This window comes from Tursiops truncatus, chromosome 2 (assembly GCF_011762595.2).
Source record: "Tursiops truncatus isolate mTurTru1 chromosome 2, mTurTru1.mat.Y, whole genome shotgun sequence".
Lineage (NCBI taxonomy): Eukaryota > Metazoa > Chordata > Mammalia > Artiodactyla > Delphinidae > Tursiops > Tursiops truncatus.
The window spans coordinates 74,156,292-74,180,873 of record NC_047035.1 but is presented as its reverse complement, the minus strand read 5'-3'; the positions used below and the strand labels follow the sequence as shown (position 1 = coordinate 74,180,873).

General features: G+C 56.2%; 1 protein-coding gene across 1 annotated transcript; it reads right to left on the bottom strand.

The window, feature by feature from the left end:
* Positions 1–822: 822 nt before the first annotated feature.
* LOC109548408 (myosin-7) lies at positions 823–23,749 on the bottom strand. Its single transcript, XM_033851317.2, has 40 exons — positions 23,667–23,749; positions 22,428–22,480; positions 21,792–22,000; positions 21,390–21,533; positions 20,943–21,099; positions 20,741–20,768; positions 20,007–20,115; positions 19,832–19,924; positions 19,665–19,728; positions 19,149–19,247; positions 18,815–18,918; positions 18,014–18,152; positions 17,789–17,907; positions 17,531–17,680; positions 17,082–17,252; positions 16,182–16,491; positions 15,845–15,912; positions 15,423–15,510; positions 14,672–14,789; positions 14,403–14,526; positions 13,984–14,120; positions 13,481–13,736; positions 12,610–12,852; positions 12,284–12,460; positions 11,295–11,440; positions 9,857–9,947; positions 8,764–9,153; positions 8,406–8,532; positions 8,129–8,247; positions 7,149–7,345; positions 6,421–6,604; positions 6,082–6,247; positions 5,821–5,945; positions 4,944–5,252; positions 4,500–4,703; positions 3,267–3,392; positions 2,779–3,054; positions 1,778–1,873; positions 1,522–1,656; positions 823–960 (listed from the first exon to the last, which is right to left on the bottom strand). The coding sequence occupies exons 3-40, from the start codon at positions 21,990–21,992 to the stop codon at positions 943–945; spliced, it is 5,808 nt and encodes a 1,935-aa protein (XP_033707208.1). The 5' UTR covers positions 21,993–22,000; positions 22,428–22,480; positions 23,667–23,749; the 3' UTR covers positions 823–942.
* Positions 23,750–24,582: the final 833 nt, after the last annotated feature.

The following is a 24,582-nucleotide window of genomic DNA, read 5'->3' as shown; positions in this document are numbered from 1 at the left end:
CTGCTCCTTCCTCCATTTTCCAGCCCTCCGGCAACCCATTCCCTCCCCTCCCTTCCCCAGGGTCCTGCTCACACGTGACTCTCCCCAATCCCTCCTCTGCCTGCCTCCCCTCCAGATGGCCTGCTCTAAATGGGCCAAAGGACCCCCGTCTTCCAGCAAGACCAGACGAGGAGGGTCTCGGGAACGGAAGCTACCGTGGGAAGTAACGAGGGAGAAGAATGGAGTGCCTTGGACCAAGGGCCAGGCCCCGGGAGGAGGTGAGGAGGAGAGGAAGGTGGGCTAGGGTACAGTTCTCCTGGTCGTGGTGGGGAGGTGGTTGGAGACCATGGAGGCCGTGTCTGGAAGGGGGTGGGCTGTGGATGCAAGTCCTTGTGTCCCTCAGATACCTGCCGCGGACGGGGGCTGGGGGCCCACCTGCCCAAGTGGGTCATGCCTCAGGGGGCACCCTTACACACCAAACCTCCTCCCCACAGCCCAGCTTCAGTATTGTCAGAGGTGAGGGTCGTGTTGATCAGATTTGGGGTGTAGGGCCATGCAGGTGGGCTCACTTGCTCTAGGAGAGCCTTAAGGGCCTCCCTAAATCTCCTTTACCTCCCAGGGTCTCTGGGCCAGGGAGAGGGCTGGCAGGAGAGGTGTCGCCTGCTGAGGAGGAAGTGAAGGGGAGCACCTGGCAGGGCTGCACCAGGATGCTCAGAGCCTCACAGGCTCCCTAGGGAGGCCTCTTGGGTCTGGACTCCTCCTCCGGAGCACCCACCCCCACCCCGCGTCCATGTCCCTGTGTTCCTGTGGCTGGCAGACTGCGAAGAAAAGTCTAGAGGCAGGATCTCACTTCAAGGAAAATTGCTTTATTCTGCTTCCTCCAAAGGGGCTGCTCTCCAGGCTCCAGGACTGGGAGCTTCGTTGCACCCTCAGGACGGGGCAGATCAAGGAGATGTGGCACAGCTACTCCTCGTTCAAGCCCTTTGGAAAGGAAACAAAGTCCCAACTAGCTCCGGAGAGGTGGGTGTTGGGCAGGGATGGGCACAGGCAACAAAGGGGAGATGGGCACCGATGGGGGCAGGACCACCGTGTGGCCTGAGGGAGGCCCCCTGGTGGTGGGAGATGGGTCCTAGGGGTCAGTGTGGAGGGCAAGTCCTGGAGGGTAGGGCTCTGGGGTCAGCTGGAGGGATGCTTCCTGGGTGAGGACAAGGGGTCCTCTGGGAGGTGCACCTTAGGTTGGAATTACAAGGTTGAAGGCCTAAACTAGGTGGAAGAGAAGTAGAAATAGCAGTTGGGGGAAATTGGGACACACTAGGTGTCTATCAGTTGGGGTCTTTGCTGACCACCCTAGGGCTGGGATTCACAAAATCATTGGTAGTCAGAATGGGAAGAAGCCTAGAAATCGTGGAGGACTGAGTTACCCCGCCTCTGGGGTCGTGGGGTTCAGCTGTGGGGGTGAATGAAGGGGAGGGATGCGGGGGCGAGGGGCTCTGTCTGAGGGGGACCGATGCGTGTGTGGGCGCTGCCATGCGGGAAACCCACCTTGGCGCCGATGTCGCGGCTCTTGGCCCGCAGCTTGTTGACCTGGGACTCGGCGATGTCCGCCCGCTCCTCTGCCTCATCCAGCTCGTGCTGCACCTTGCGGAACTTGGACAGGTTGGTGTTGGCCTGTTCCTCCTGCGGGGGTTCGGGGGGGCGGGGGGATGAGGCGAGAGGAGCCAGGGGTTATTAGACTCCCAGCCTGGGGGCCGGCTCCTTGTCCCCTCCTCCAGGCCTGGGCCCCATCGGGGTCACTCACCGCCTCCTCGGCCTGGCGCTTGTAGGCCTTGACCTTCAGCTGCAGCTTGTCCACCAGGTCCTGCAGCCGCAGCAGGTTCTTCCTGTCCTCCTCCGTCTGGGGGTCGGGCAGAAGTGAGTACGGCATGGTCATGGGAAGCACTGCAGCCCCTTCCCCACTCATCGGCTTTACCCTGAATGCAATATCCTGACCCATTTCAACTCCTGGATCCTCACCAAACACTTGAGTTCCCCTCACAATTTCTTACCCAAAAAGGTATGAATACTTTTAATGGTTTGTACCAAGAAAGAGTCTAGGGAGCGGATGGGCTCCCTGAAATTGCACACAAAACTGTGTGTGTGCACAGGCCCTGGGGGGTCCTGGGGGGTCCTGGGGGCCCATGGAGAGTAAGCCCCCTGTTTCTAGAACCCAGCGTGTGCTGGCAGGAACTCTGGGACTGCAGGCCTGACGGGGTTTCCTGGGCTGCTGGGAAATGACATTGACTTGATCTAGGTTAAGGACAAGTATGCATAGAGGGATGGCGAATCTCTGGATTGGAATGGAAAGAAAATCTGATTGACAGTCTGATTCTAGAAAACACCATAAGAGCTAAAGTCTACACTTCCCTGAGTAACTGAAAAGTTCTGAGATTCGTTTAAATGGTTTGGTGTTTTTTGGTGGTGATGACGCCAGGCTAAGGTTTGGCTACATATTTGCTTTCTGGTAATCTGTGCAGGGTGAGCTCGAGCTCGAGCTCTGGTGTCTGCAGCGGAAAGGCCGAGGGGGAATGCTGAGGTGGAACTTGAAGGCCAGGGGCTCAGAGACTGCCCTCTGAGCCAGGGGACACTCAGGGTAGAACAGGGTCAGGCAGAGGTAGAAACAGGGCAGCCAGGGGCTGTACTCTCACTCCTTGACCTGTAAGAGGCTAAGAGAGAACACTTCATCCCTCTGGGGTGGCTGTCACCCTGGTTTCATGCCATAATGCAGAGGCCCTGGCCCCAGAGCAGCTGCCACGCCCGCACCTGGTAGGTGAGCTCCTTGATGCGACGCTCACTCTTCCTCATGCCCTTGATCGACTCCGCGTTGCGCTTCTGCTCGGCTTCCAGCTCATTCTCCAGCTCCCGCACCCGGGCCTCCAGCTTCTGCAGCTGCTTCTTGCCGCCCTTGAGGGCGATCTGCTCGGCCTCGTCCAGCCGGTGCTGCAGGTCCTTGATGGTCTGCTCCATGTTCTTCTTCATGCGTTCCAGGTGCGCGCTGGTGTCCTGCTCCTTCTTCAGCTCCTCCGCCATCATGGCGGCCTGTGCACGGCAGAGAGCGTAAAAGAACAGGACCCCGGGGCCTCCTCTTTCCCATTAAGGATCACCTCTTTCCCATCCTGCCGTTTGCTCCCTGAGGCCCTCAAACCCACAGAGTGGCAGAGTCACCGCTGTTACAGCACAGTGGCCTGGCCTGGACCCACAGGCCTGGTTCGAGTCTTTTGGGGAGGGCAAGAAGGGGAGCGATCACTCACGTCCGTGATGGCCTTCTTGGCCTTCTCCTCGGCGTTCCTGCACTCCTGCACTGCCTCCTCCACTTCGCCCTGAAGCTGGGACAGGTCTGCCTCCATCTTCTTCTTCTGGTTGATGAGGCTGGTGTTCTAGATAAAGGCAAAGAAAACTATTGAATGTATGCTTTGCTGCCTGATTCTACACTTTTACCCAGAGAAAATTAGAACTGGTTATTTTTTAAAAACATGTCTTGTTCTTAGTATTTTCCTTGTTTTGCACCTGCTTTCTCTTTTCCTATGAAAATAGATATATTCTAGACAATATATCTAAAGGGACTCGGCTCTGAAGAAAGACTTCAAGCAGGAAAGGGTCTGTAGTTCTACTCCTGAGATCTGTAGTAACACGTCTGTGCAGGAGTATGAAAATATTCCAAGGAAAATGGGAGAAACTTGGTTAAAGGGACTGTATCCTGGAAGCGATTATAGTTATAGAAGGAGTGGGGTAAGGAAGAGAGGACCACATCCGTGGGTGATGTCATTCCCATATGTACTAGATTACGGAACAAAACTCCACAGGGCAGTGCAGTGAGATGGACGTAAAAACTCATTACCGAGTATAGCTGAAAACAGTGTGTATGGGATTGCAGAAAAATGGTGTTCTGTGGAGAATTTGGTTTGCAAGTAGATGCAGTTGTGCTTCTTTCAACTCCAAAAGTCCCATTTTATTTATTTATTTATTTATTTTCGGTACATGGGCCTCTCACTGTTGTGGCCTCTCCCGTTGCGGAGCACAGGCTCCGGACGTGCAGGCTCAGCGGCCGTGGCTCCGGGGCCCAGCCGCTCCGCGGCATGTGGGATCTTCCCGGACCGGGGCACGAACCCGTGTCCCCTGCATCGGCAGGTGGACTCTCAACCACTACGCCACCAGGGAAGCCCAAAAGTCCATTTTAATACAGCAAGCTGAGGCTGGCTGTCTTCTAGAGGTAGGATATCACATAACAGCGTGCATTCCACGACTCCCAGATTTGTGATTTTGCCAGGCACCACCAATCCACCATGACACTCTTAGCTTTTAAGTGTAGACCCCTTTCTCAAGGTTGTGGTTCCGCAGCCATGACTAACAGAGGCGAGCTGGTCCCAGAGATGAAATAATTTATGATCCATGTGCCTGGACATATGCTTTCTCAGGCCATCTGATTCAGAGCATCGCTAGGTGTCCTGGCTCTGCTGCTCGGCAGGTTTCTCCTGGCCTCTCACCTGGGAGTGCAGCAGCTGCACCCGCTCGCTGGTCTCGATCAGCTCCTGCTCGGCCAGCTTCCGGGACCGCTCCGTCTGCTCCACCACGGCCCGCAGCTCCTCCAGCTCGGCCTGCAGCAGGTTGTTGCGCCGCTCCACGATGGCGATGTTCTCCTTCAGGTCATCGTTGGCACGGACCGCGTCATCCAGCTGGATCTGGGTGTCCTGCGCATCAGGAGAGTGGGCGTGAGAGAGGCAGCTGGGCTCTGGCCCATCAGAAGGCCGTCAGCTGAACTGGATGCTGCGGAGAGCCCCTGGCGGTGGCTCAGGTGGGACCTGTGGGAGGTGCCTGCGACGGCCCCGGGGCAGGAGGGATCTGGTGCTGTGATGGGACGCCACCCCCCAACTCGGCCACCGCCCCTCTCTGGGTGAGGTGACTTCCTGCTTCCAAGAGTCACCAGGTACCTTCAGCAAGCTCTGGAGGCTCTTCACTTGCTTCTGGGCCTCGGCGGCCACACGGTTGGCGTGGCTGAGCTGGATCTCCATCTCGTTGAGGTCGCCCTCCATCTTCTTCTTCACCCGCAGGGCCTCGTTGCGGCTGCGCGTCTCCGCGTCCAGGGAGGTCTGCAGGGAGTCCACCACCCGCAGGTGGTTGCGCTTCGCCTGCTCCATCTCCTCGTCCTTCTCTGCCAGCTTCCGCTCCATCTCTGCCTTGATCTGGTTGAACTCCAGCTGGGCCCGCAGGATCTTGCCCTCCTCGTGCTCCAGGGAGGCCTGGAGTGGGGTGGGGAGAGAGGGTCTGAGGAAGTCAGGGAACAGGATGGGGGCAGGGGTCTGTCCATGAATCGTGGATACAAAGTGAGTTCAAGAGTGGTGTAAGTGGTTCAGTCAAAGAAGCAGAAGGAGGAAGAAGAAAAGAGAATTTGAAAGAAAGAAAAAAAAAGGCCTAAGAGAAGGTGATTCAGGCTCTCACAGAGGAGAGCAAGCTATGAAGACAAAGAGGAAAATGAAGAGAGTGGTGTTGCCAAGGAAACCGAGGCAATCAGGCACAGAATGTAAAAACCCGAAGAGGGAGGCAGAGATGGAAGGGGGGTGGGGGAGTGAAACAGGAAATCTTGTCTAAGATGTAATAGGTAAAATGTTTGTGTGAAGGGAACTGAGTGACCGGGTTCATTCATTCATTCCACAATATTTGTTGAGTGCCTACTATGTGCCAGGCACTGTTCTAGGCTCTGAGAATTGAGCAGTGAACAAAAACAAAGGGAGATGAGAACAGGGACCACAGCCTAGAGCTCAGCTTCTTCTCCCACCCCTTGCGCACCCCCTACCCCTGTGTGCGCACCTCGGCCTCCTCCAGGGCCGCCTGCAGCTCCAGCTTCTCAGCCTCCAGCTGCTTGCGGACCTTCTCCAGCTCGTGGATGGTCTTTCCACTGGAGCCCAGCTGCTCGGTCAGGTCGGAGATCTCCTCTGTGGGAGGGGCGGGCCGCTCAGCTGGGGGCAGCCGGGCTCCAACGGGGGGCACGCCTCTAGGAGCCGCTGGGTGGCGCCACGTGCGGACCCTCCCTGCCCCGCCCCCGCCCCCGCCCCCGGCCTGGGCCCGCACCCTGCAGGTTCTTGTTCTCCCGTTTGAAGGTCTCCAGGTGCTCCAGGGACTCCTCGTAGGCGTTCTTGAGCTTGAAGAGCTCGGTGCTGAGGGAGCGCGCCTCCTTCTGCGAGGACTCCAGCTCCGACTGCGACTCCTCGTACTTCTGCTTCCACTCGGCCAGGATCTGCGGGGACGGGACGCGGCTCACCGGGCAGCCCCAGCCCCACGTCCAGGGGCGCCCAGGCCCCTCTCCTGGGCTCAGCCTCCTCCCAGCTTCTGCCTCCTGGGAGGACGTTCCTGACTCCCGCCTGCCCGCCTGCTCTGGCCCCTGGCTGCGAGTCCCCAGCCTGGGCCCACCTTGTCGAAGTTCCTCTGCTTCTTGTCCAGGGCCGCGGCGGCCGCGTTGGAGCGCTCCACGTCCACCATCAGGTCTTCGATCTCATTCTGCAGCCGGTGCTTGGTCTTCTCCAGCGAGGAGCACTTGGCGTTGACGGCCTCGACGGCCTCCTCGGCCTCCTGCAGCCTCTGGGCCAGCTTCTTCCTGCCCGTGTTGGGGGAAGGGGGGTAGTGGTGGGAGAGGGTGGGGAGGATGGAGGGTGTGGATTTGGACAAGGGTACACATTGTGAGGCTTGTACAAAACAGTCTTTGAAAACTCAGAAGCATTGTTGGAGAAACCTGAGGACAGGCCCAGGGGCTGAGAACGGGGCAGGCAGAGGTTCTGGGAGGTGTGAAGACCCACAGCACCCGGAGGGCCCTTTGCGAGGCATCCCTAGGCTCTAGGCTGCAGACACGGAGGACACATGGGCTCTGAGCGCCCCCATCTCCCCTGCCATGGCACCCTGCCCCAGGTGGGAGCGCTCTGCCCTCAGACAAACCTTTTGTTCGTCTTATATTCGGATGAGAAACATAACGCGAGCAAAAAGCTTCCCTGAGAGGAGAAGGAGGTGGGGCCAGGGCAGGGTCCTCTGTGTGGTCAAAACACAGCTAAGCATCCATCCCCTGGGCCAGACCCACTGAGGAGTGGGCTGGGCTGCATCCTACCCTCACAGGGGCCTCAGCCAGAGGCAGGCCGCCCGGGACTCACTTGGCCTCCTCCAGCTCCTCGGTCCTCTGGATGGCGTCCGTCTCATACTTGGTCCTCCACTGGGCCACCTCCGAGTTGGCCTTGGACAGGACGCGCTGCAGCTCGGCCTTGGCCTCCGTCTCCTCCTCGTATTGCTCCCGCAGCAGGTCACAGTCGTGCCGGGCTGACTGCAGCGCGTGGGCCAGGGCGTTCTTCGCCTGGGAGGGGCGGCACCGGGAGGCGGGCTCAGCTTTCCCTGTGATGCAACTCCAGTTCCTGCCCGTCTCCTCACCCTAAATTTCAGCACTAACACCCTAGTGGCCTCACCTATCTCTAAATCCCTAGTGGACCTGGAACGGTTTACTAAGTACTATAAGCAAAGAAAGTCCGTACAGCACTGCGCTATTTACAAAATGCTTCCTGCCCGTCCCCCCCCCCGTGCTCCTCACGGCAGCAGGCGTTATCATCCTCACCCCTGTTTTACAGGGAAGGAGACGGAGGCTCACAGAGGTTTGTTGATTTCCCCAAGGTCACCAAGCTCTAAGAGGCAGGTTAGGATTTGAGACCTGGCCTTTTTTAAAAGTCATAGTTATTTCCCTTTTTCATGAGCCCAGCAAAGTGCTAAGAATTTCAGGAACCAGTGGAGTTTCTTTCCGCAGTTTTCAGCTTGCTCTGCTAATCCCAGGACCACTTGTACAGTTTCTGCATCCCATACCTATACCCAGTGAAGGCCATCACATCTCCCTAGTTTATTTCCTCACCTCGCTTCCCCCCGACCTGGGCACCCTTACTTCATGCCCTCCAGAGACAGCAGCAGAAAGACAGAGGGCCTCCGCATGGGGAATAGATTAAGGAGGTGCGTGGTAGAGTCTGGGCTATTATCCCTTTTGGAAAATGGGAAAATACTGGGTAGATGGCAAGCCTCATTCTTAGGAAAGAAAGTGATGTGGATGCGAGGCCAGCCAGTATGCTGGACCAAGTGCCCTGAGTCCAGGCCTCACCTTAACCTCCTCCTCCAGCTGCCTCTTGAGGTCCTCCAGCTGCTGGGTATAGGTGAGCTTGCCCCGGGTCAGCTGGGAGATCAGCGCCTCCTTCTCATCCAGCTGCCGGGACAGCTCACCTGGAGAGGCACCGAGGCACGCTCAACTCTCAAAGGTCAGTCAGTCCTCTCTCCCCCAACCCCTCCCCTAACCCTCAGGTCCCATTCTCTGGAGAGATATGTGTGTGCACCCAAGCCTGTGGTGGCTCAGGAAGTTGGGAGACTAGGATGGGGCTCACCATTCTCGGTCTGCAGCTTCGCCCGCTGGCTGGTGAGGTCGTTGAGAGAACGCTGGGTCTCCTCGGCCTTGCTTCGGTGCTCGTTCATCTGGTCCTCCAGGGTCCGGCACATCTTCTCCAGGTTAGCCTGAGACAGGAAGGGGAGTCATACGATCTATGTAGGGGGTGCTGAAGGGGTGTGAGTGATGCAATTAAAGGAGAAGGGAAGAGAAAGGCATGGAGGAACAAAAGGGTCCAAGAACTGGGTCGAAGAAGGGAAGCAGGAAGCTGAACCATCAAAGAAGAGAGAGGAGGCACGGACAGAAAGTGGAGGCAGGTGGAGGGAATGGGAGGAGGGGAGAGGAGAGCAGAGGCCCACCTTGGCCTTGATGACCTGCTCCATGTTGGAGGTGACGTCGTCCAGCTCCAGCTTGAACTCGCTCTTCTCCTTCTCCAGCTTCTGCTTCACGCGCTGCAGGTTGTCGATCTGCTCGCCCAGCTCGGCCACGCTGTCGGCGTGTTTCTTGCGCAGGGCGGCCGCCGTGGCCTCGTGCTGCAGCGTGGCCTCCTCCAGGTCCCGCCTCATCTTCTGAAACTCAGCCTCGCGCTTCTTGTTCATCTCGATCTGCACGGACGTGGCCCCGCCGGCCTCCTCCAGCCGCTCACTGATCTCCTCCAGCTCCCGGGACAGGTCTGAGCGCAGCTTCTCCACCTTGGCCCGGGCAGTGCGCTCGGCCTCCAGCTCTTCCTCCAGCTCCTCGATGCGCGCCTGGGCAGGGTACAGGGGGCTCAGACCCACCGCCTGACCCCTCTATCACAGCCCCCTCCCCAGGGCTCTAGAAGGCTCCTGGCCTGTCTGGAACAGCAGGCAGCTTAGTTCCACCAGTGGACAGGTAGAAATAACAGGATTTTGGTGAGATGGTTTGGACAGCTGAGTTTGGGCCGGAACATTGTACATTGTCTTTATTGGAAGGAAAGCGGTTGAAGCTTGCTTTTGAAGAAGGACAAAGAGACCTGTGTTCCAGGGATAGTTTAAGCAGTTTTGTGGCAAAAATAATAGAAGTTGGAATGAGAGAGCCACGTTCGTCTGACCAGACAACTAAAGACCCAACACAGCGTTCACTCTAGAGGTAAGAACTGAAGTCACAGACCATCAGGGCTGAAGGGACCTTAAAAGCCACAGGGAACAAGGGAGGACATATAGACCCAGAGATTGGCAGTGGACTACCCACAGTCACCAGCTGAACCACAGCTGATATAGGAAGCTGGGATTTCTGTCCCCAGACCCGTGAGTGTTTCAAGATCTCTTCCTATGTCATCCTTGGATCAGCCAGCCCTCCTCGAGGTGCTCCACAGGGGAACTGTGATGGCCCAGCACCTCCCTTCACAGACACAGAGCCAGTGCCTGTGACGCTGGGAGAGAACGGCCTGGAGGAGGGTTGGGGGGCTGAGCACCAGCCCAGGGACCTTACCTGAAGCTCTTTGAGCTTCTTCTGCAGCTGGCTGCCCAGGGCCTGCTCATCCTCAATCCTTGCATTGAGGGCGTTCAGCTCAAAGTCCTTCCTGCGGGGAAGGAGGGAGGGTGAGGCAAGGGAGGCTGGTTGGGCTCCAGGAGGGCCTGCCCGTGGTTGGAGATGGTAATGAAACAAACGAGGAGCAAAATTTCATCAAAAAAACCCCAGCTTCCAGGGCTGTTGTAAGGTCCCTGAAAGTGTAACACCTGCTGAAGGATTGAAGTTCAATAGGAAATATAACAGGAAGAGCACTGTAGGTGGAGTGACAGGACCTGGGCTCCGAGATGCTCCCTTCTTTGGTCTATAAAATGAAGGCGTTGGACTAGGTCGACTCAAAGGCCCCTTTTAGCTCTGATGGTCTCTAATTCTGTCACTGTTACTTTGGGCAACTTGGTAACCTTTCTGAGCCTTCCTTTCCTCTTTGGTAAGTGGGGTTCAAGTACCATTCTTTTTTTTTTTTTTTTTTTTTTTGCGGTACGCGGGCCTCTCACTGCTGTGGCCTCTCCCGTTGCGGAGCACAGGCTCCGGACGCGCAGACTCAGTGGCCATGGCTCACGGGCCCAGCCGCTCCGCGGCATGTGGGATCTTCCCGGACCGGGGCACGAACCCTTGTCCCCTGCATCGGCAGGCGGACTCTCAACCACTGCGCCACCAGGGAAGCCCCAAGTACCATTCTTAAAAGGTGGTTTGAGGATCACTGGGATCATATATTTATTCATTCATTCAGCAAGTACTGTGCCTGGGGAAGTATGAAGATTTCCTGGTGAGACTGTAGACCAGGATGAGTTTCACAGCCTTTCATAGTCCTGACCCTAAAGCACCGTAAGATCTTTGATCATCCAGAAATGCCCCACAGACTCACTGTTCGCCAGGTGTGAAAAGTGGACCTACACATTTTTGAAGATCTTGCAATAAGAATTGGAACCACAAGATCACTGAACAAAGAAGTAGCCAGACCGTGCCCTGCTCACACGTGGTGGCTGAGCCGTTTCTCTGCGGTCCTCTGGGCTCTCCGTGAAGGACCTGAAAGGATTTACCTGAGAGGCTTTTGTGTGGAGCTTTCCTCCGTGTTAAGCAACTGGTCTCCAAAGAGACTTGTGTATAAAGGGGGTGAGCTGTTATTTTCCATCCCTTTTGAGTGCCCAGCAGGAAGAGAGGGCTTGAGGGATCCGGGTTAGACTTTTGCCAGGGAGGCCTGCTGGGCCCTGATGTGCGTGTCTGGGGGAGGAAAGCCCTCTTCCTGGAGGCTTTGCCCACAGTTTTGCACCTACTTATGGAGGCTGCATGAGGCTGTTGCCTCTGAGGTTGGATGTCTTGGCTCAGCTAATATTGCCATGGGCGGAACAGTCTGCTGGGCGGGGGAGGAGGAAGGGCGATGGGGCGGGGAACACGCTACTTTTTTAGCCGCTCATCCAGCTGCTGCTTGTCGTTCTCCAGATCCATGATGCTCTCCTGGGTCAGCTTCAGGTCTCCCTCAAGCTTCCGCTTGGCTCGTTCCAGGTCCATACGCACCTTCTTCTCCTGCTCCAGGGATCCCTCCAGCTGACGGAGAAAAGGACCAATGTGCCCCGTTAGGCCAAGCATCCTTATTTGGTGATTTGGGAGCTAAGTCCCTCTGTGGTTGAGGAATCCTGAGAGGTGTCAAGACTTGGGAAAGCTTCCCCAGAATGGGCCGGTTGTTGCCAGGGGACTGTGAGAGCACCTAGCATGGAGGGATGCTCAGTAACTATTTGATAAATGATTGAATGTATGACTGTGGGATGAAATTCCAAAGCTATGTTCATTCATTCTGCATCCTATAAGCACCTACTGGATACCAGGCCCCCTATTAGGCACTATAGACACAAAATTGAATAAATCCAAGTTCCCACCTAAAGGCAGCTTCCAGTCTATGGCTGGGACGAATACTTCAGTAATGATAACACAGAGTGATAAAGAGTGATTCAGTAGAGATATGCTCAAAGGACTACGTGTGAGAACAATGATCACTAAGGATCAGATCCTGGCTAAAATATTAGAAGTCCAAAGATCATCCTTGAGGAGCTTCACAAAATTCCCAAGAAAATGTTTCATGTTCTTACAAGTTAACCCTCTAAATCCCGTGGTGGAAGGGAGAGACATCTAGGCTTGAACATCAAGTGAAATAAGGAAGCCCATCTCTACTGTGGATCACATCAGCAAGATAAGATATATAAATCAGAATTGATCACCCCTCCCCTTTTCTATTCCCCAGCTCCCTTCTAGAAAGGTGTCAGGAGAGGGAGCACTGTCCAGCCCCACCCCCCCAAACACACACACACACACACACACACACACACACACACACACACACATACAAGCACAGATGGACATGGTATATCTAGGCCCTTGTGACAATCTACTTACATCGTCCACATGCTGTTCCAGCTTGACCTTGGCCTTGGTCAGGGTGTTGACCTTGTCCTCCTCAGCCTGAAGGTCATCCAGGGCCTGTTGGTGGGCCTCTTGCAGAGCTTTCTTCTCCTTGGTCAGCTTGGCAATGATCTCGTCCAGCCCAGCCATCTCCTCTGTCAGGTTCTTCACCTGTTGACCAAGAACCCCATCCCCTTTAGGGTCAAAGGTCACCAACCTGGAGACATCTGTGGAGACCTCCAATGCCAAGGACCTGGGCCACACTCAGGTCTGGGAATCCTGAGGAGACACGGGCTGGAGCCAGAGGGAGCTGCCCTCACCTTGTTCTCTGTGGCGTGCTTCTCCTTCTCCACCTTGGCCAGCGTCAGCTCCAGGTCATCAATGTCCCTCTTGAGCTCAGAGCACTCGTCTTCCAGCTTGCGCTTCTTGGCCGTGAGCTCGGCGTTCATCTCCTCCTCGTCCTCCAGCCTCTCGGTCATCTCCTTCACCTTGGCCTCCAGCTGGATCTTGTTCTTGATCAGCTGGTCGCAGCGCTCTTCCGCATCAGCCAGGTTGTCTTGTTCCTGAGCGCAAGGTACAGAGGGGAGGCTGTTTGGTGGATGGGGTCCTCGCCCTGGCAAGTGCATGGAGGGACAGGCTCCACCCTCACTATAGGAGGGGAGCTCTAGGATCTCCCCAGCTGAGAAGAACCTCAGAAGGATGGGGAGAGGAAGAGTTTTAGGGCAATGTGATGGGAGCACTGGGGGATGAGAGCCGAGAGGAAGGGAACCAGAAGTCTCTTTATCTGGCCCTCTTCCTCTGGTTCTTCCATCAACGGGAGGGAACTGTGTTTGTTGATGCCAGCACTTTACATATTTACAACCTAGTGAGATGGGTGGCTTTATTTCCCATCTAGAGGTGAGGACATTGAGACTCAAAGATAATGCATGGTTTGCCCAAGGTTGAAAAATTATTAAGCTGTGGATCCAGGTTGAACCCTGGTGGAAAGCCCATGTTTTTAAGTTAGTTCTTTCTCCCTTTCCCTTTCTTTCCCTCAAGAGACCTCTTTGGAGGTCTTGGGAAGTATTGATTCCAGAATCCTCTGCCTATGAGGGCACAAGATGGTGAGCCCCTGGGAGGGGAAGTGCAGGGTGTGTGGGGGATGTGGGCAGGTATAGGGCAGAAGAGCCAGCAGAGGCCCGGGAGCCTCACCGTCTGCACTTGGAGCTGCAGGTCGTTCTTCTCCTGCAGCAGGGACACCATCTTCTCCTCCAGCTCCTTGCGTCGAGCCTCCGACTTCTCCAGAGCCTCTTTGAGGCGCCCAAACTCCTCCTTCATGAGGGCTATTTCCTTCTCTGTCTCTGCGCTCTTCAGCAGCGGTTTGATCTTGAAGTAGAGCTTCATCCAGGGCCAGTTCTTGACCCCCATGAAGGCCCGAATGTTCCACTGGATTACCAGCAGGGAGTCTCTGCCGGGGCACAGCAAGAAGGTTGGTGAGAGAGCTTCCTCCCTCCTCCCCGTCCTGAGGCCTTGGCTCCTGGGTCATGGCCCTGTCCTCCATCCATCCCACACTCCGACAGCAAGGCCCACCCTGTGTCTGTATGTGTGTCGTGCCCCCTTTGTCATTTGAAGACCTGGTGTGCTCTTTCTCCTTATACTGCCCTGAACCAACCTGGGCCTTAGAGACCTGAGAACCTCCTTTTGAGATCTCTCACCTGCGTTCCAACAGCTTCTTGAACTCCATTCTGGAGAGCACACCCCGGGACTGAGCCTGGATGCGGGTGATGATGCGGCTCAGCCTCTCGTCCCGCATCTCCTCCAGCAGCCCCAGCAGCCCCGCCTTGAAGAACACCTGTGGAGAAGGTGTGTGTGGACATGACTAGGACAGGCAGGATGGAAAAGAGGGGATGCTTATCTTAGAGAGGCTAACAATGCAGGAAAGAACTGGAGGAAGGAGGTCAATGGCAGCTGGAGCTGGCATGGGGGAGCAGTGCTGTCTGGTCCATGGGGAGGGCTAGCACGTGGTTCAGTAATGTTCCTGAGATGGTTGGTAAAAGGAGAGGAGCCATGAGGTGAGGAGTCAAAGGACAAGACAGGTCTTCCTGTAATCAGTTTGTTTCTTCCCTTTCCTCACCTTGGTGTGGCCGAACTTGTACTGGTTGTGGTCAATGTCCAGGGAGCCCAGCAGCTTCTCTGACCCTTTCCTGCTGTCAATGAACTGGCCCTCGGGGATGGCTGCCGGGTTCAGGATGCGGTACCTGGGAGGGAGGTGCCCGTAGTTACCCACGTTCTGCACTGATCTGCTCTGCCCAGAGAATCTGAGGCCACCTGAAGACTCCCCTCCCACCTGAGGCTGCCTATGCTCCCCCTGTTCCCTGAGCCCTGGGGGGCCCTGGTACCCACCTCTGCCGGAAGTCCCCGTAGAGGATGCGGTTGGGGAAGCCCTTCCTGCAGATGCGGATGCCCTCCAGCACGCCATTGCAGCGCAGCTGGTGCATGACCAGGGGGTTGTCCATCACCCCTGTGGCGGGAGGGGAAGAGAGAGGAGTGTGTTGAGAGAGCACGGGACTAACAGCCAAGGGTTCTGGGTTCTGATCCTGGCTCTGCCACGTACTGGCCTATAACCTTAGCAAGTCAGTATTTTTTCCTAGCCGTGTTTTGAGAATAACCGAAAGGCTTTCACGGTCCTTATTTTAGATGGTTTATGCCTATTATCATAGGTGATAGCCAGGGCAAATATAGCCCATTTTTTAGAGAATAAAATAAGCCCGGACAGGTTAAGGGACTTGACCGAGGTCACTGAACTGATCAGAAGAGAGCCAGGCCTTGAACCTAGGCACCTGAACTCCTCCATCTCCTTATGATTCATTCAGAAAGGGATAAACAATCCTTACACGTGTCACCAGCGGTTGTAAGGCACTAGTGAGGTAATGTCAATCAGAGTGCCTTGCACATTACTCTGAGCTACACATTCCAAATGTAAGGCAGCACTGTGGCCGAGTTGGGAGGTAGTGTGTGAGACTCCATGGGCAGTGGGAGGAGAAGAGTGTGATTTGGAAAGCTCCATGGTGGGAGCTCAGGAGGTGACCTAGAAGGCCCTGACCCCGGGGCAACGCGTCTCAACCTTGGGCTGGGCCCGACTTCTTGGGCTTACCTGGAGACTTTGTCTCATTGGGGATGATGCACCGCACGAAGTGGGGGTGTGTGGAGCGCAAGTTGGCCATCAGCTTGTTCAGATTCTCCTGTGGCCCAGAACCCAAGAGGGAAAAGTAAAGAAAGGGAAAGAAAGAGAAGTGAGCGGAGAGGAAGGAAGGGAAAGAGAGACAGAGAGAACTCGAGGAACTAGAGGATAAAGGAGGGCTAGGGGGGGCGTGGAGAGGGAGAGGATGGGAGGCAGGAGCGACAGTGAAGTGAGGTGAGATGAGAAAGGAGTGGGAGACGAGGCCAGCAGATGAAGGGGAGAGAAGACAGGGTGGACAGGATCAGGAAGGGCCTGAAGAGACTGAGGGGCAGGAGCTGGGGATGAACCAGGCAGGGGGCAAGCGGGACTGGGGTGGTGCTGGGCCACATGCTCACCCTGTGCAGAGCTGACACGGTCTGAAAAGATGAGCCTTTCTTGGCCTTGCCTTTGCCCTTTTCGATAGCTGTGGGAAGGAGAGTCGAGAAAATGGGACGAGTGTGCACGTGGGGAGTCTGGACAGGGGGTGAGGAATCACAACTCTCTTCACATTTAGCCTGCAGGCCAGGGTCTTCATTGTGGGTGCCTCAGCTTCTCCACCCAATTCTATCTCACTGAACCTGTAAAGCTTGGGGCCCAGCCTAACATGGAAGTGGTGGGGTGTAGCACATGACCTGTCTCAGAACCACGGCAGAAGTCCTTCTCCCAGTCCCCTGGGTCCCAGTCTCCACTCACGTGTGTCAAACCCAGCATAGTTGGCAAACAGGGTGCTGAGCATCTTGAGCGAGGACTTCTTGTACAACTCCACCACCGTCTCGTTGAGGGGGTCTTTGTTTTTCTGTAGCCAGCCTATGATGTTGTAGTCCACCGTGCCGGCATAGTGGATCAGGGAGAAGTGGGCTTCCGGCCTCCCCTTGATGTTGCGTGGCTTCTGGAAGTTGCTGGACTTGCCCAGGTGGTTGTCAAACAGCTTAGCCTTGAAGGTCATGTCAGTGGCCTTGGGGAACATGCACTCCTCCTCCAGGATGGACATGATGCCCATGGGCTGAGGGTGGAGGGGAGAGCATCACTGAGCCTGCTTTAAGCAGATGGAGATGGACCCTGCTCTAGGGTCAGTATTTGCAAATGGAGATGCTCCTTTGGGTATTAGGTATCAGTGTCAGCTCTGAGTACAGTTATCTATTGACTGACACCTGTTCAAGCCTTCCCAAGGTGGGACTTTGTTTGATTTCGGAGGGACCTTTGTGAAAGTCTGGGAATGTGGATGCTACAGGTGCTTTACACACCATTCCATCGCCCAGATCCCTGAGATGATGGGGTTGAAAATAGGTGTTCTCTTATGCGCCCCTGTGCCACCCTCAAACTTCCTGCTCCTTGATGGGTAAACCAGGGCCGCAAGCACACTGGTATGGGAGGCCATCCTTGAGGTGCCCGTCCTCCGTGTGTCCACTCTCAAGCCTCTGGAAACTCAGCTCTCCCAGGCACCACCCTCTCCTGCAAGGTTCTGGGAACTAGGGCTTGGGCTTCTTCTGCTGTCTGGATCTCCCAGAAGGGAGAGGGGTCTGCCACTTTTCTGGGCCGTTCATGCATGTGGGGTGTGAGTGGAGAGTTCAGGCGGAGGGGCCGAAGCGGCACCTTCTCGATGAGGTCGATGCAGGCCTGCAGGTCCATGCCGAAGTCGATGAACTCCCACTCGATGCCCTCCTTCTTGTATTCCTCCTGCTCCAGCACGAACATGTGGTGGTTGAAGAACTGCTGCAGCTTCTCGTTGGTGAAGTTGATGCAGAGCTGCTCAAAGCTGTTGAACTACAGAGCGGGGGGTGGGGGAGGGGAGCGGGTCAGGCGGGCAGCTGTCCGTGGCCCATGCGGTGCGCCCAGGGCCGTGTCCAGCCCGGCAAGGGGTGCAGCTGGCCCCTCCCCTCCCCTGTCAGGGCGGGGAGGGAGGGCGCCCTGAAGACACATGACCGTCTCCACCAGAGCACACGGCCGTCCCCGCGCCTGGCCTGCAGCCGGCTCAGCCAGCGGTGGCTGCCTGTGCGAACCAGTGAGTTACTGTTCTCCCAGCCCCGGGGCTCCCCACTCACGTCGAAGATCTCGAAGCCGGCAATGTCCAGGACGCCTATGAAGTACTGGCGCGGCTGCTTGGTCTCCAGGGTGGCGTTGATCCGCGTCACCATCCAGTTGAACATCTTCTCATACACGGCCTTGGCCAGCGCCCCCCTGGCGTACACCACCTGGAAGGTGGAGGAGAGGCCCCGATGAGAGAGTGGTAGGAAAGAGTGAGTTGCAAAGCTCCCACTGCACGATGCTAACCCCCCATTTAACTTCTGAAGGTGACCCACCTGCTGGACATTCTGCCCCTTGGTGACGTACTCGTTGCCCACCTTCACCCGAGGGTGGCACAGCCCCTTGAGCAGGTCAGCTGAGTTCAGCCCCATGAGGTAGGCGGACTTGTCGGCCTCTGGAAGGAAAGGGCAGGTAGCAAAGCTGGTAAAGGATGCGATGACTCCTCTGCAGAGGTAGGCTTCGGGGGCTCCACAGCTGCTCCCCGCATCCCTGACTCCCACCTTCGGTGCCATCTGGCTCAGCCTGCTCCTCTCGCTGCTTGAGTTTGAACTTCATGTTTCCAAAGTGCATGATAGCTCCCGTCAGCTTGTACATGGAGTTCTTCTCCTCTGATGTGAAGCCCAGCACATCAAAGGCACTCTGTAGGCAGGCCCGTATTGGTGGAAGCCAGAAATGGGAGCATGGCAGGTAAGTGAGACCCCTCTTGAACTGGAGAGAGATCTTGTCTCCCGAATCCCTGTGAGCTCTGAGACTCCCGTCCCCAGTGGGGAACTCCAAAACTGAGACGGGAGGTACAAGAGCTGGGTGGGGTGTGGACTGCCTCAGCCCCAGCGTCAGTGGTCAGGCTGTGCGCTGGAGGTGCTGAGGGTTGCCCACTCATGTTTCCTACTGTTACCCCTCTTCTAGGCCCTCCCCTTGCTTCCCCGCCTGGACCTTTCATATGTGTCTATACCCGTTCTTTACCTGACAGCCTGCCCCAGGCCCACGGCATCTGCGTGACCACCACTACCCCGTTTCCCTTGGTAATGCCTTGCTTTTTCGCTTGTCTGCTTCTCTGTCCCATGGCTTTCAACCCTCTCTGCTTTGATTGAAAACACCAAGTACTGGCCTGCCCTGTCTTAACCACACCCGTACCCCAGCACATCCTGGTCATAGGGCACATTCTGGTCCTCAGGGAGGGCCGTACCACGTTGAACAACAGACAGCCAGTGTCTTAGCTCTATTCGTGGGCCAGTGAACTGGCCCCATTTACCCCTGACTGCCAATCCCCTCGCCTCTCAGCTGGGTCCTCACGCACTTACATCAGTGGCCATAAGCTCCTCTGCATCATCAATTGAGTCCACAGTAGTCTCTCCTTGGGAGATAAATGAGTAGTCATAGGGGTTGTTGGTGATCAGCAGCATGTCTGGCGGGGGAGAAAGACGTGGTTAGAATGTGAGTGCAAACCCCTGGCCCTCCCTGGGGCTATCTGCCACATGACAGAAAAGCACATGAACAGGGCTTAACAGGGTCCTACATCCCACAGAACTGAATCCAGCAGTGCCATAAACCCAGGGCCTGTCAACAAGCAGCCACAAGCCGAGGTGACCAGGTTGCCATGGAGATAGTTGGTCTCGGTTGGTAGCTGTGACTCACCCAGCAGCTCAGGCTTTTTGTTAGACAGGATTTGGTAGAAAATGTGATAATCTCTCTCTGCTTTCAGCTGGAAAATAACTCTGGACTTTTCCAGAAGGTCTGTGAATAGTAGGGGAGAAGAAAGAGAGGAAGAAAAGGTTGGGATTTAAGTATAAGGAAATAGAGAAAAAGGAATGATAAATGTAGTGAGAAAAGGACAGAGGGAGAGGGAGACAAGAGAGGGAGAGAGACGCATACACAGACACACAGAGATGGAGATGGAGTCCCAGAAGGAGAGAAATGATCTCCAAGAAAAGTCCCAGAGAAAGACACACAGATGTGCAGAGACAGTGATGGAGAAAGACCAGAGGAAGTCTCAGAAGGAGACGAATATATAGACCTAGAGACACAGAGGTGGAGAGAGGGAGAGAGCCTGAGGGGCAGGGCCCTAGAGAAAGACAAAGAGGGAGGTTGAAACGGAGATGGTTAGAATGAGGATGAGCTCAGGCTGAGCCCTAGCAGATCCCTGGCACTCACAGGTCTCTATGTCTGCAGACGCCAACTTTCCGGTGGCCCCAAAATGGATTCGAATGAATTTCCCCTGGAGAGGTGGAGAAGAGTGGTGATGAGTTGAGGGAAGGCTCATACTTGACACCATCCCTTGACCAGCCCAAATCCCAAGTCCAAAGTCAGGGACCACTCACAAAGCGGGAGGAGTTGTCATTCCTGACGGTCTTGGCGTTGCCAAAGGCCTCCAGGGCGGGGTTGGCCTGGATGATCTGGTCCTCCAGGGTGCCCTGCAGAGGTCAAGAAGGGTGGCGGGTGAGAGGCCTCCTCCTCCCTTTTGCAGTGCAGGCCCCTGGAGGACAGTAGGCCTACCTTGCCTGAGGCCTGCTCCTTCTTGCTGCGATCGCCAATAGCGGCAATGACAGCAAAGTACTGGATGACCCTCTTGGTGTTGACCGTCTTCCCTGCCCCGGATTCTCCACTGTTGGGACAGTTGGGCTTATTAGGCAGTGAACAAACATTGTTTGAGACCAACAAGCCTAAAGTCAGGAGAGATTGCCTAGTTTTACTTGGCAGGGGGAGCCCTGAAGCAGGAAGCCACCAGGTAATATGCATCTCAAACACACAGCTGTACTCTGACGTACACATGGTCAAGGGTAGCAACCAGGAAGGATGCTGAAAGAAGGTGTGGATTTGGGCAGGTGGAACCTGGTCTTAACTGGGCAAGGTCAATCAGAGGAGATGGGCCTGGGCTGTTTTGGAAAAGAATGGGTGGGGCTGGAAGAATGGGGAAGGTTTGCGAAGGGAACGATGAAAGAAAATGAAGAGGTGAAGAAGATGTGGTGTTACTGGGATTATGGATAAAGGAGTGATGAGCTGGAGGGGCGTGAGTGAAGGAGATGGGAGAGGAAAAAATAAGAGAGGGATGGGAAGCAGAAAGGAAGGGGGAGAGCAAGGAGAGGTCAGGGTGAAGGCCAGAGAAGAAATCAGAGCTGGCATGAAGGTGGAGGGAAAGAGAACTGTGGGTCTATGCACAGGGGCTGTGGTCCTCATAGGGGCTGGGCTCAGGGAGATTCTGGAAGGGAACGGGTAGGAGCCACACTCACGTGATCAGGATGGACTGGTTTTCTCTGTCTGGTGGGGGGAAAATGGGGAGGAAAAGTCAGGAGCCACATAAGATGCTCCATCTGGCTTCCCCCACCCCCCAACCCGCCCCAGCTCCCTGCCTCTCTTCGGCAACTCCCAGCGGCCTGAACCCCTCCAGAGGAGGAAGGGCCCTCTGGAAACCCTTTGCTTGGGGCCTGTCACCTGTCAGCATGTACTGGTAGGCGTTGTCAGAGATGGAGAAGATATGGGGCGGCGCCTCGCTCCTCTTCTTGCCCCGGTAGGCAGCCACCACCTCGGCGTTGTACACCGGCAGCCACTTGTAGGGGTTGATGGTGACGCAGAAGAGGCCCGAGTAGGTCTAGGGGAGGAAAACGAGGAGTGAGTTGCCAGTGATGAAGGGGGAGGGTTGGCGGTTTTCGGAGTTACAGAAAGGTCTTAGGAGAGGAAGAGAAAGGAAAACATATGAACGCGCTCAATCTGAGCAATCCCAGCCCTCAGGGTATTAGAACTGCACCAAGGATGCAAGGATTGGGACAGAGTGCAATACTGCCTGGGCACAAAAGACAGAAACTCTCGGGACTCCAGGAGGTGGAATTACGTGGAGCAGGAAGCCACTAGATTCAGAGGGATGTCCCGGGGTGCACTCACGTAGATCATCCAGGCTGAGTAGCGTTCCTTGAGGTTGTAGAGCACCGCGGGCTCGTGCAGGAAGGTCAGCATGGCCATGTCCTCGATCTTGTCGAACTTGGGTGGGTTCTGCTGCAACACCTGGTCCTCCTTCACGGTCACCGTCTGCAACAGCCCATGTGCAGGCCCTGCTGTCAGCCCCCTCAGCAGGGATAGGATTTGGGCAAGTTACAGGACGACGATGCTCATGAGATAAGGACCCAGGGTCCCAGAGAAGAAAGACCGGATGCTGGGGACGAGAAGGGCTATTTGGAGGGAGTAGGTCCCTACCCAGAGGAAGGGCAATCCTGGTGGCACCCCTCTCTGGCCACCCAGGTGTGGGGGGCATCTATGGTGGCCTCTCACACCGGCCCTGCCACCTACCTTGCCACGCTCTGTCTCGGCGGTGACTTTGCCACCCTCTCGAGACGAAATCTTGGCCTTGACGAACTCCTCTACGTCATCAGGCACGAAGACATCCTTCTTGAGGTCGAAAGGCCTGGTCTGGTCTTCCAGCCGCTCCTTCTCCGACTTGCGCAGGTAGGGGGCGGCCTCCCCAAACGCAGCCATCTCTGCATCCCCCATGGCTGGGCCTGCAGCGGGAGGGAAAAGGAGCTGACTGCCCTCCCCCCCACTCCCCTCTCGGGGCTCTCCCCTTCAGCAGGAGCCCCGAAGCCTAGCACTGTGCTCAGGGCTCAGGAGGGGTCACCGAGAGTCCCTCGTTCCTTGAGCTCATCCTCTAGCCTGAGAACTCCCTAGCAAACCTGTCGGGGCAGAGCGGGGAGGCTAACGTCTGTCCTGGCTGGGGGTCTCCTAGAGGAGCGAGGAGTGTCCCCGGCTTCTGCGAGCAGGAAGCTAACTATACCCACCGTACCCGTCTCTGAGCCTCATCCCTCCCTGGCTCCCTCACTAGTCACAGGTAAGAACTCCTGGCCACCAAGCCATGCTCCCAAGGCAAGGCAGAAACTAGAGTTGTGTGTCTTCCCAGATCCCCCACACCCCATCTTCAGCTCTCCTTACCTTGGCTTCTCGGATGTGCCTTCGAGAGGAAAGGGGGTCAAGCTGGCTGGGGCCTGGAGAGAAGGAAGGCTGGCTGGTGAGGACTACTTCCCTGCCTCGCCCTGGCCCCGCCCTTCATCTTCCCTCCGTCTCAGGCATGAACGTGGGTGGGCAGTGGTGGTGGCTTCTCTGGTCCTGTCCTCTCTCTTGCTTTCCCCGCCCAGGTTCCTGATGTCAACTCAATGAGCCCCTCACTCCTCACTCCTGGCAGATGACCCCACCCTTGCCTACCCCCATCTAGTGAAGCTTGCCTTTTTGAGCCACCTGATGTACAACCAGTGGTCACATTTTGGGGCTTTACAGCCTACAGAGCACCTTTATGCACGTGCTCCTACTCAGTCCTCACCCCATTCTACAGAGGAGGAAATCTAGGTTAACCCGCTTGCTTGTCCAAGAACACGTAACAATAAGTGGTGGAGCCAGGACTTGAACCCCAGTCTCAGGACTCCAAAGCCAGTTCTCATCCTTCCTGTCCCCGTTTTATCGTCAGTTGTGGTGAACACTGTCAGAGAGGAGCCGCTGTGGGTCTCTTCTCGTAGACAGACCCATGGTACAGCCGAACGCTCTCCACAACAGACGTGCACATTCAGTATGTATACAGCACAAGTACAGTGTCAAGGGTACGAAGACAGGAATAGCCACACCACGTGCCTGTGCCTGGGGACAACTTCTGCAGGGGGCACACACACGGCAGTGGGCTCGACTCCTAGTTGTGCACACGAGCCCCTCCACGTGCATGGACGTGGGTAGCTACACATCGCAAGCCTAGCATTTACGCGCACACTTCCTAAACAATCGTCCTCCGCCATCCTCTTGCCCCTCCCCACAGATGGACCTACCTGTCCTCGGGCCTGATCATAAACATGTCTCCCAGCTGATATTTTTGTGTCTTAGGCAGTGAGGTACATAGCCTCCCTCACCATGCATTCAGACACCACACACGCGCGCGCGCACACACACACACACCCCTCTTGTGCATTCCGGTCCCACATGCTCAGATACACGCACCTCCCCCTGTAACACATGAGCCCCCCACTCCCCTGGCACATACATGCATGTTTAGACCTTCCCATGTGTGCTCAGTGACCGGACCTGGCACTCTGCATGAAGCCCTGCATACAGCTTGCTGTTCCTAGGGAGCTCCTTTCGAAACCTGGGGCCCCTTTTCCCAGAGAAAGGCCCCCAGCTCTACGCTCTTACCTGAGAGCAGCAAGGAAAGAAGACAGAGTGCAGGAGAGAGCTGTGGAAGTGACCTGGTCAGGGGCTGTATATATGGGGCAGCAGGGCGCCCCCCACCCCCACCTGCACCCAGTCCCCAGCCAGATTTAGAAAGGACTGTTGTCACTAGAAGCATTTCCCCCAGGCTCCCCCCCCCCTTCCCAAACCGTGCTCCCCTCCCCGCCACCTCCAGCTAGGAAACAATTGGAAGTGGTTGTCATTGTTATGGCATGGAGTGAGCAGGGTCTGATTCCAGGGGGCGGGGATGGCTCCAAGTACAGCCAAAATATCTCCCAGGCCAGGCCTCACATTCCACAGCTGGCAGGAGAGGGAACTGACCACGACCACCATGACCTCAGGCAGGCAGGGCCCTGGCCCTCTGCTCCCCATCTCCCCTGACTCCGTGCTCTCCTGGCCCCTGACACTGCTGCCCTCAGGGCCCCTGCCCCCAGGACCAGCCTGGTTCCTCTTGCACAGTGTCCTTCCTACTCCTTGGCCTGGGTCCTGCATCCAACTGTGAGATAGGACGGGGCTGAGTGTCAGCAGCAGAGGGGTAGGGCAGAGTTGGGCCCAGGGTACGGGCTAGATGGGGGCAGCTAGAAGGAGGTTTCCCAGCCAAATGGCAAGAACGACGACCAGGGAGCTTAGAGGTGGGGACTCTGGCTCGGGCACTGATTTCTTTGGATGGCTGGGCAATGTGTTGAGGTCACCAAGCCTCAGAGCCAGACAGGTCTTAGTGATGGGTCCAAGTCCTTCACTTTATGGAAAGAGGAAATGCCTTCTTTAAGGTCACGCAGCCAGTCAGGGCAGCAAGATTCAAGGGCGGTGGAGAGGAGCTCAGCAGATGGAGATGGAGCCCAGCCTGTGGAGGGAGGCCTGGGAAGGAGGGCTGGGAGTC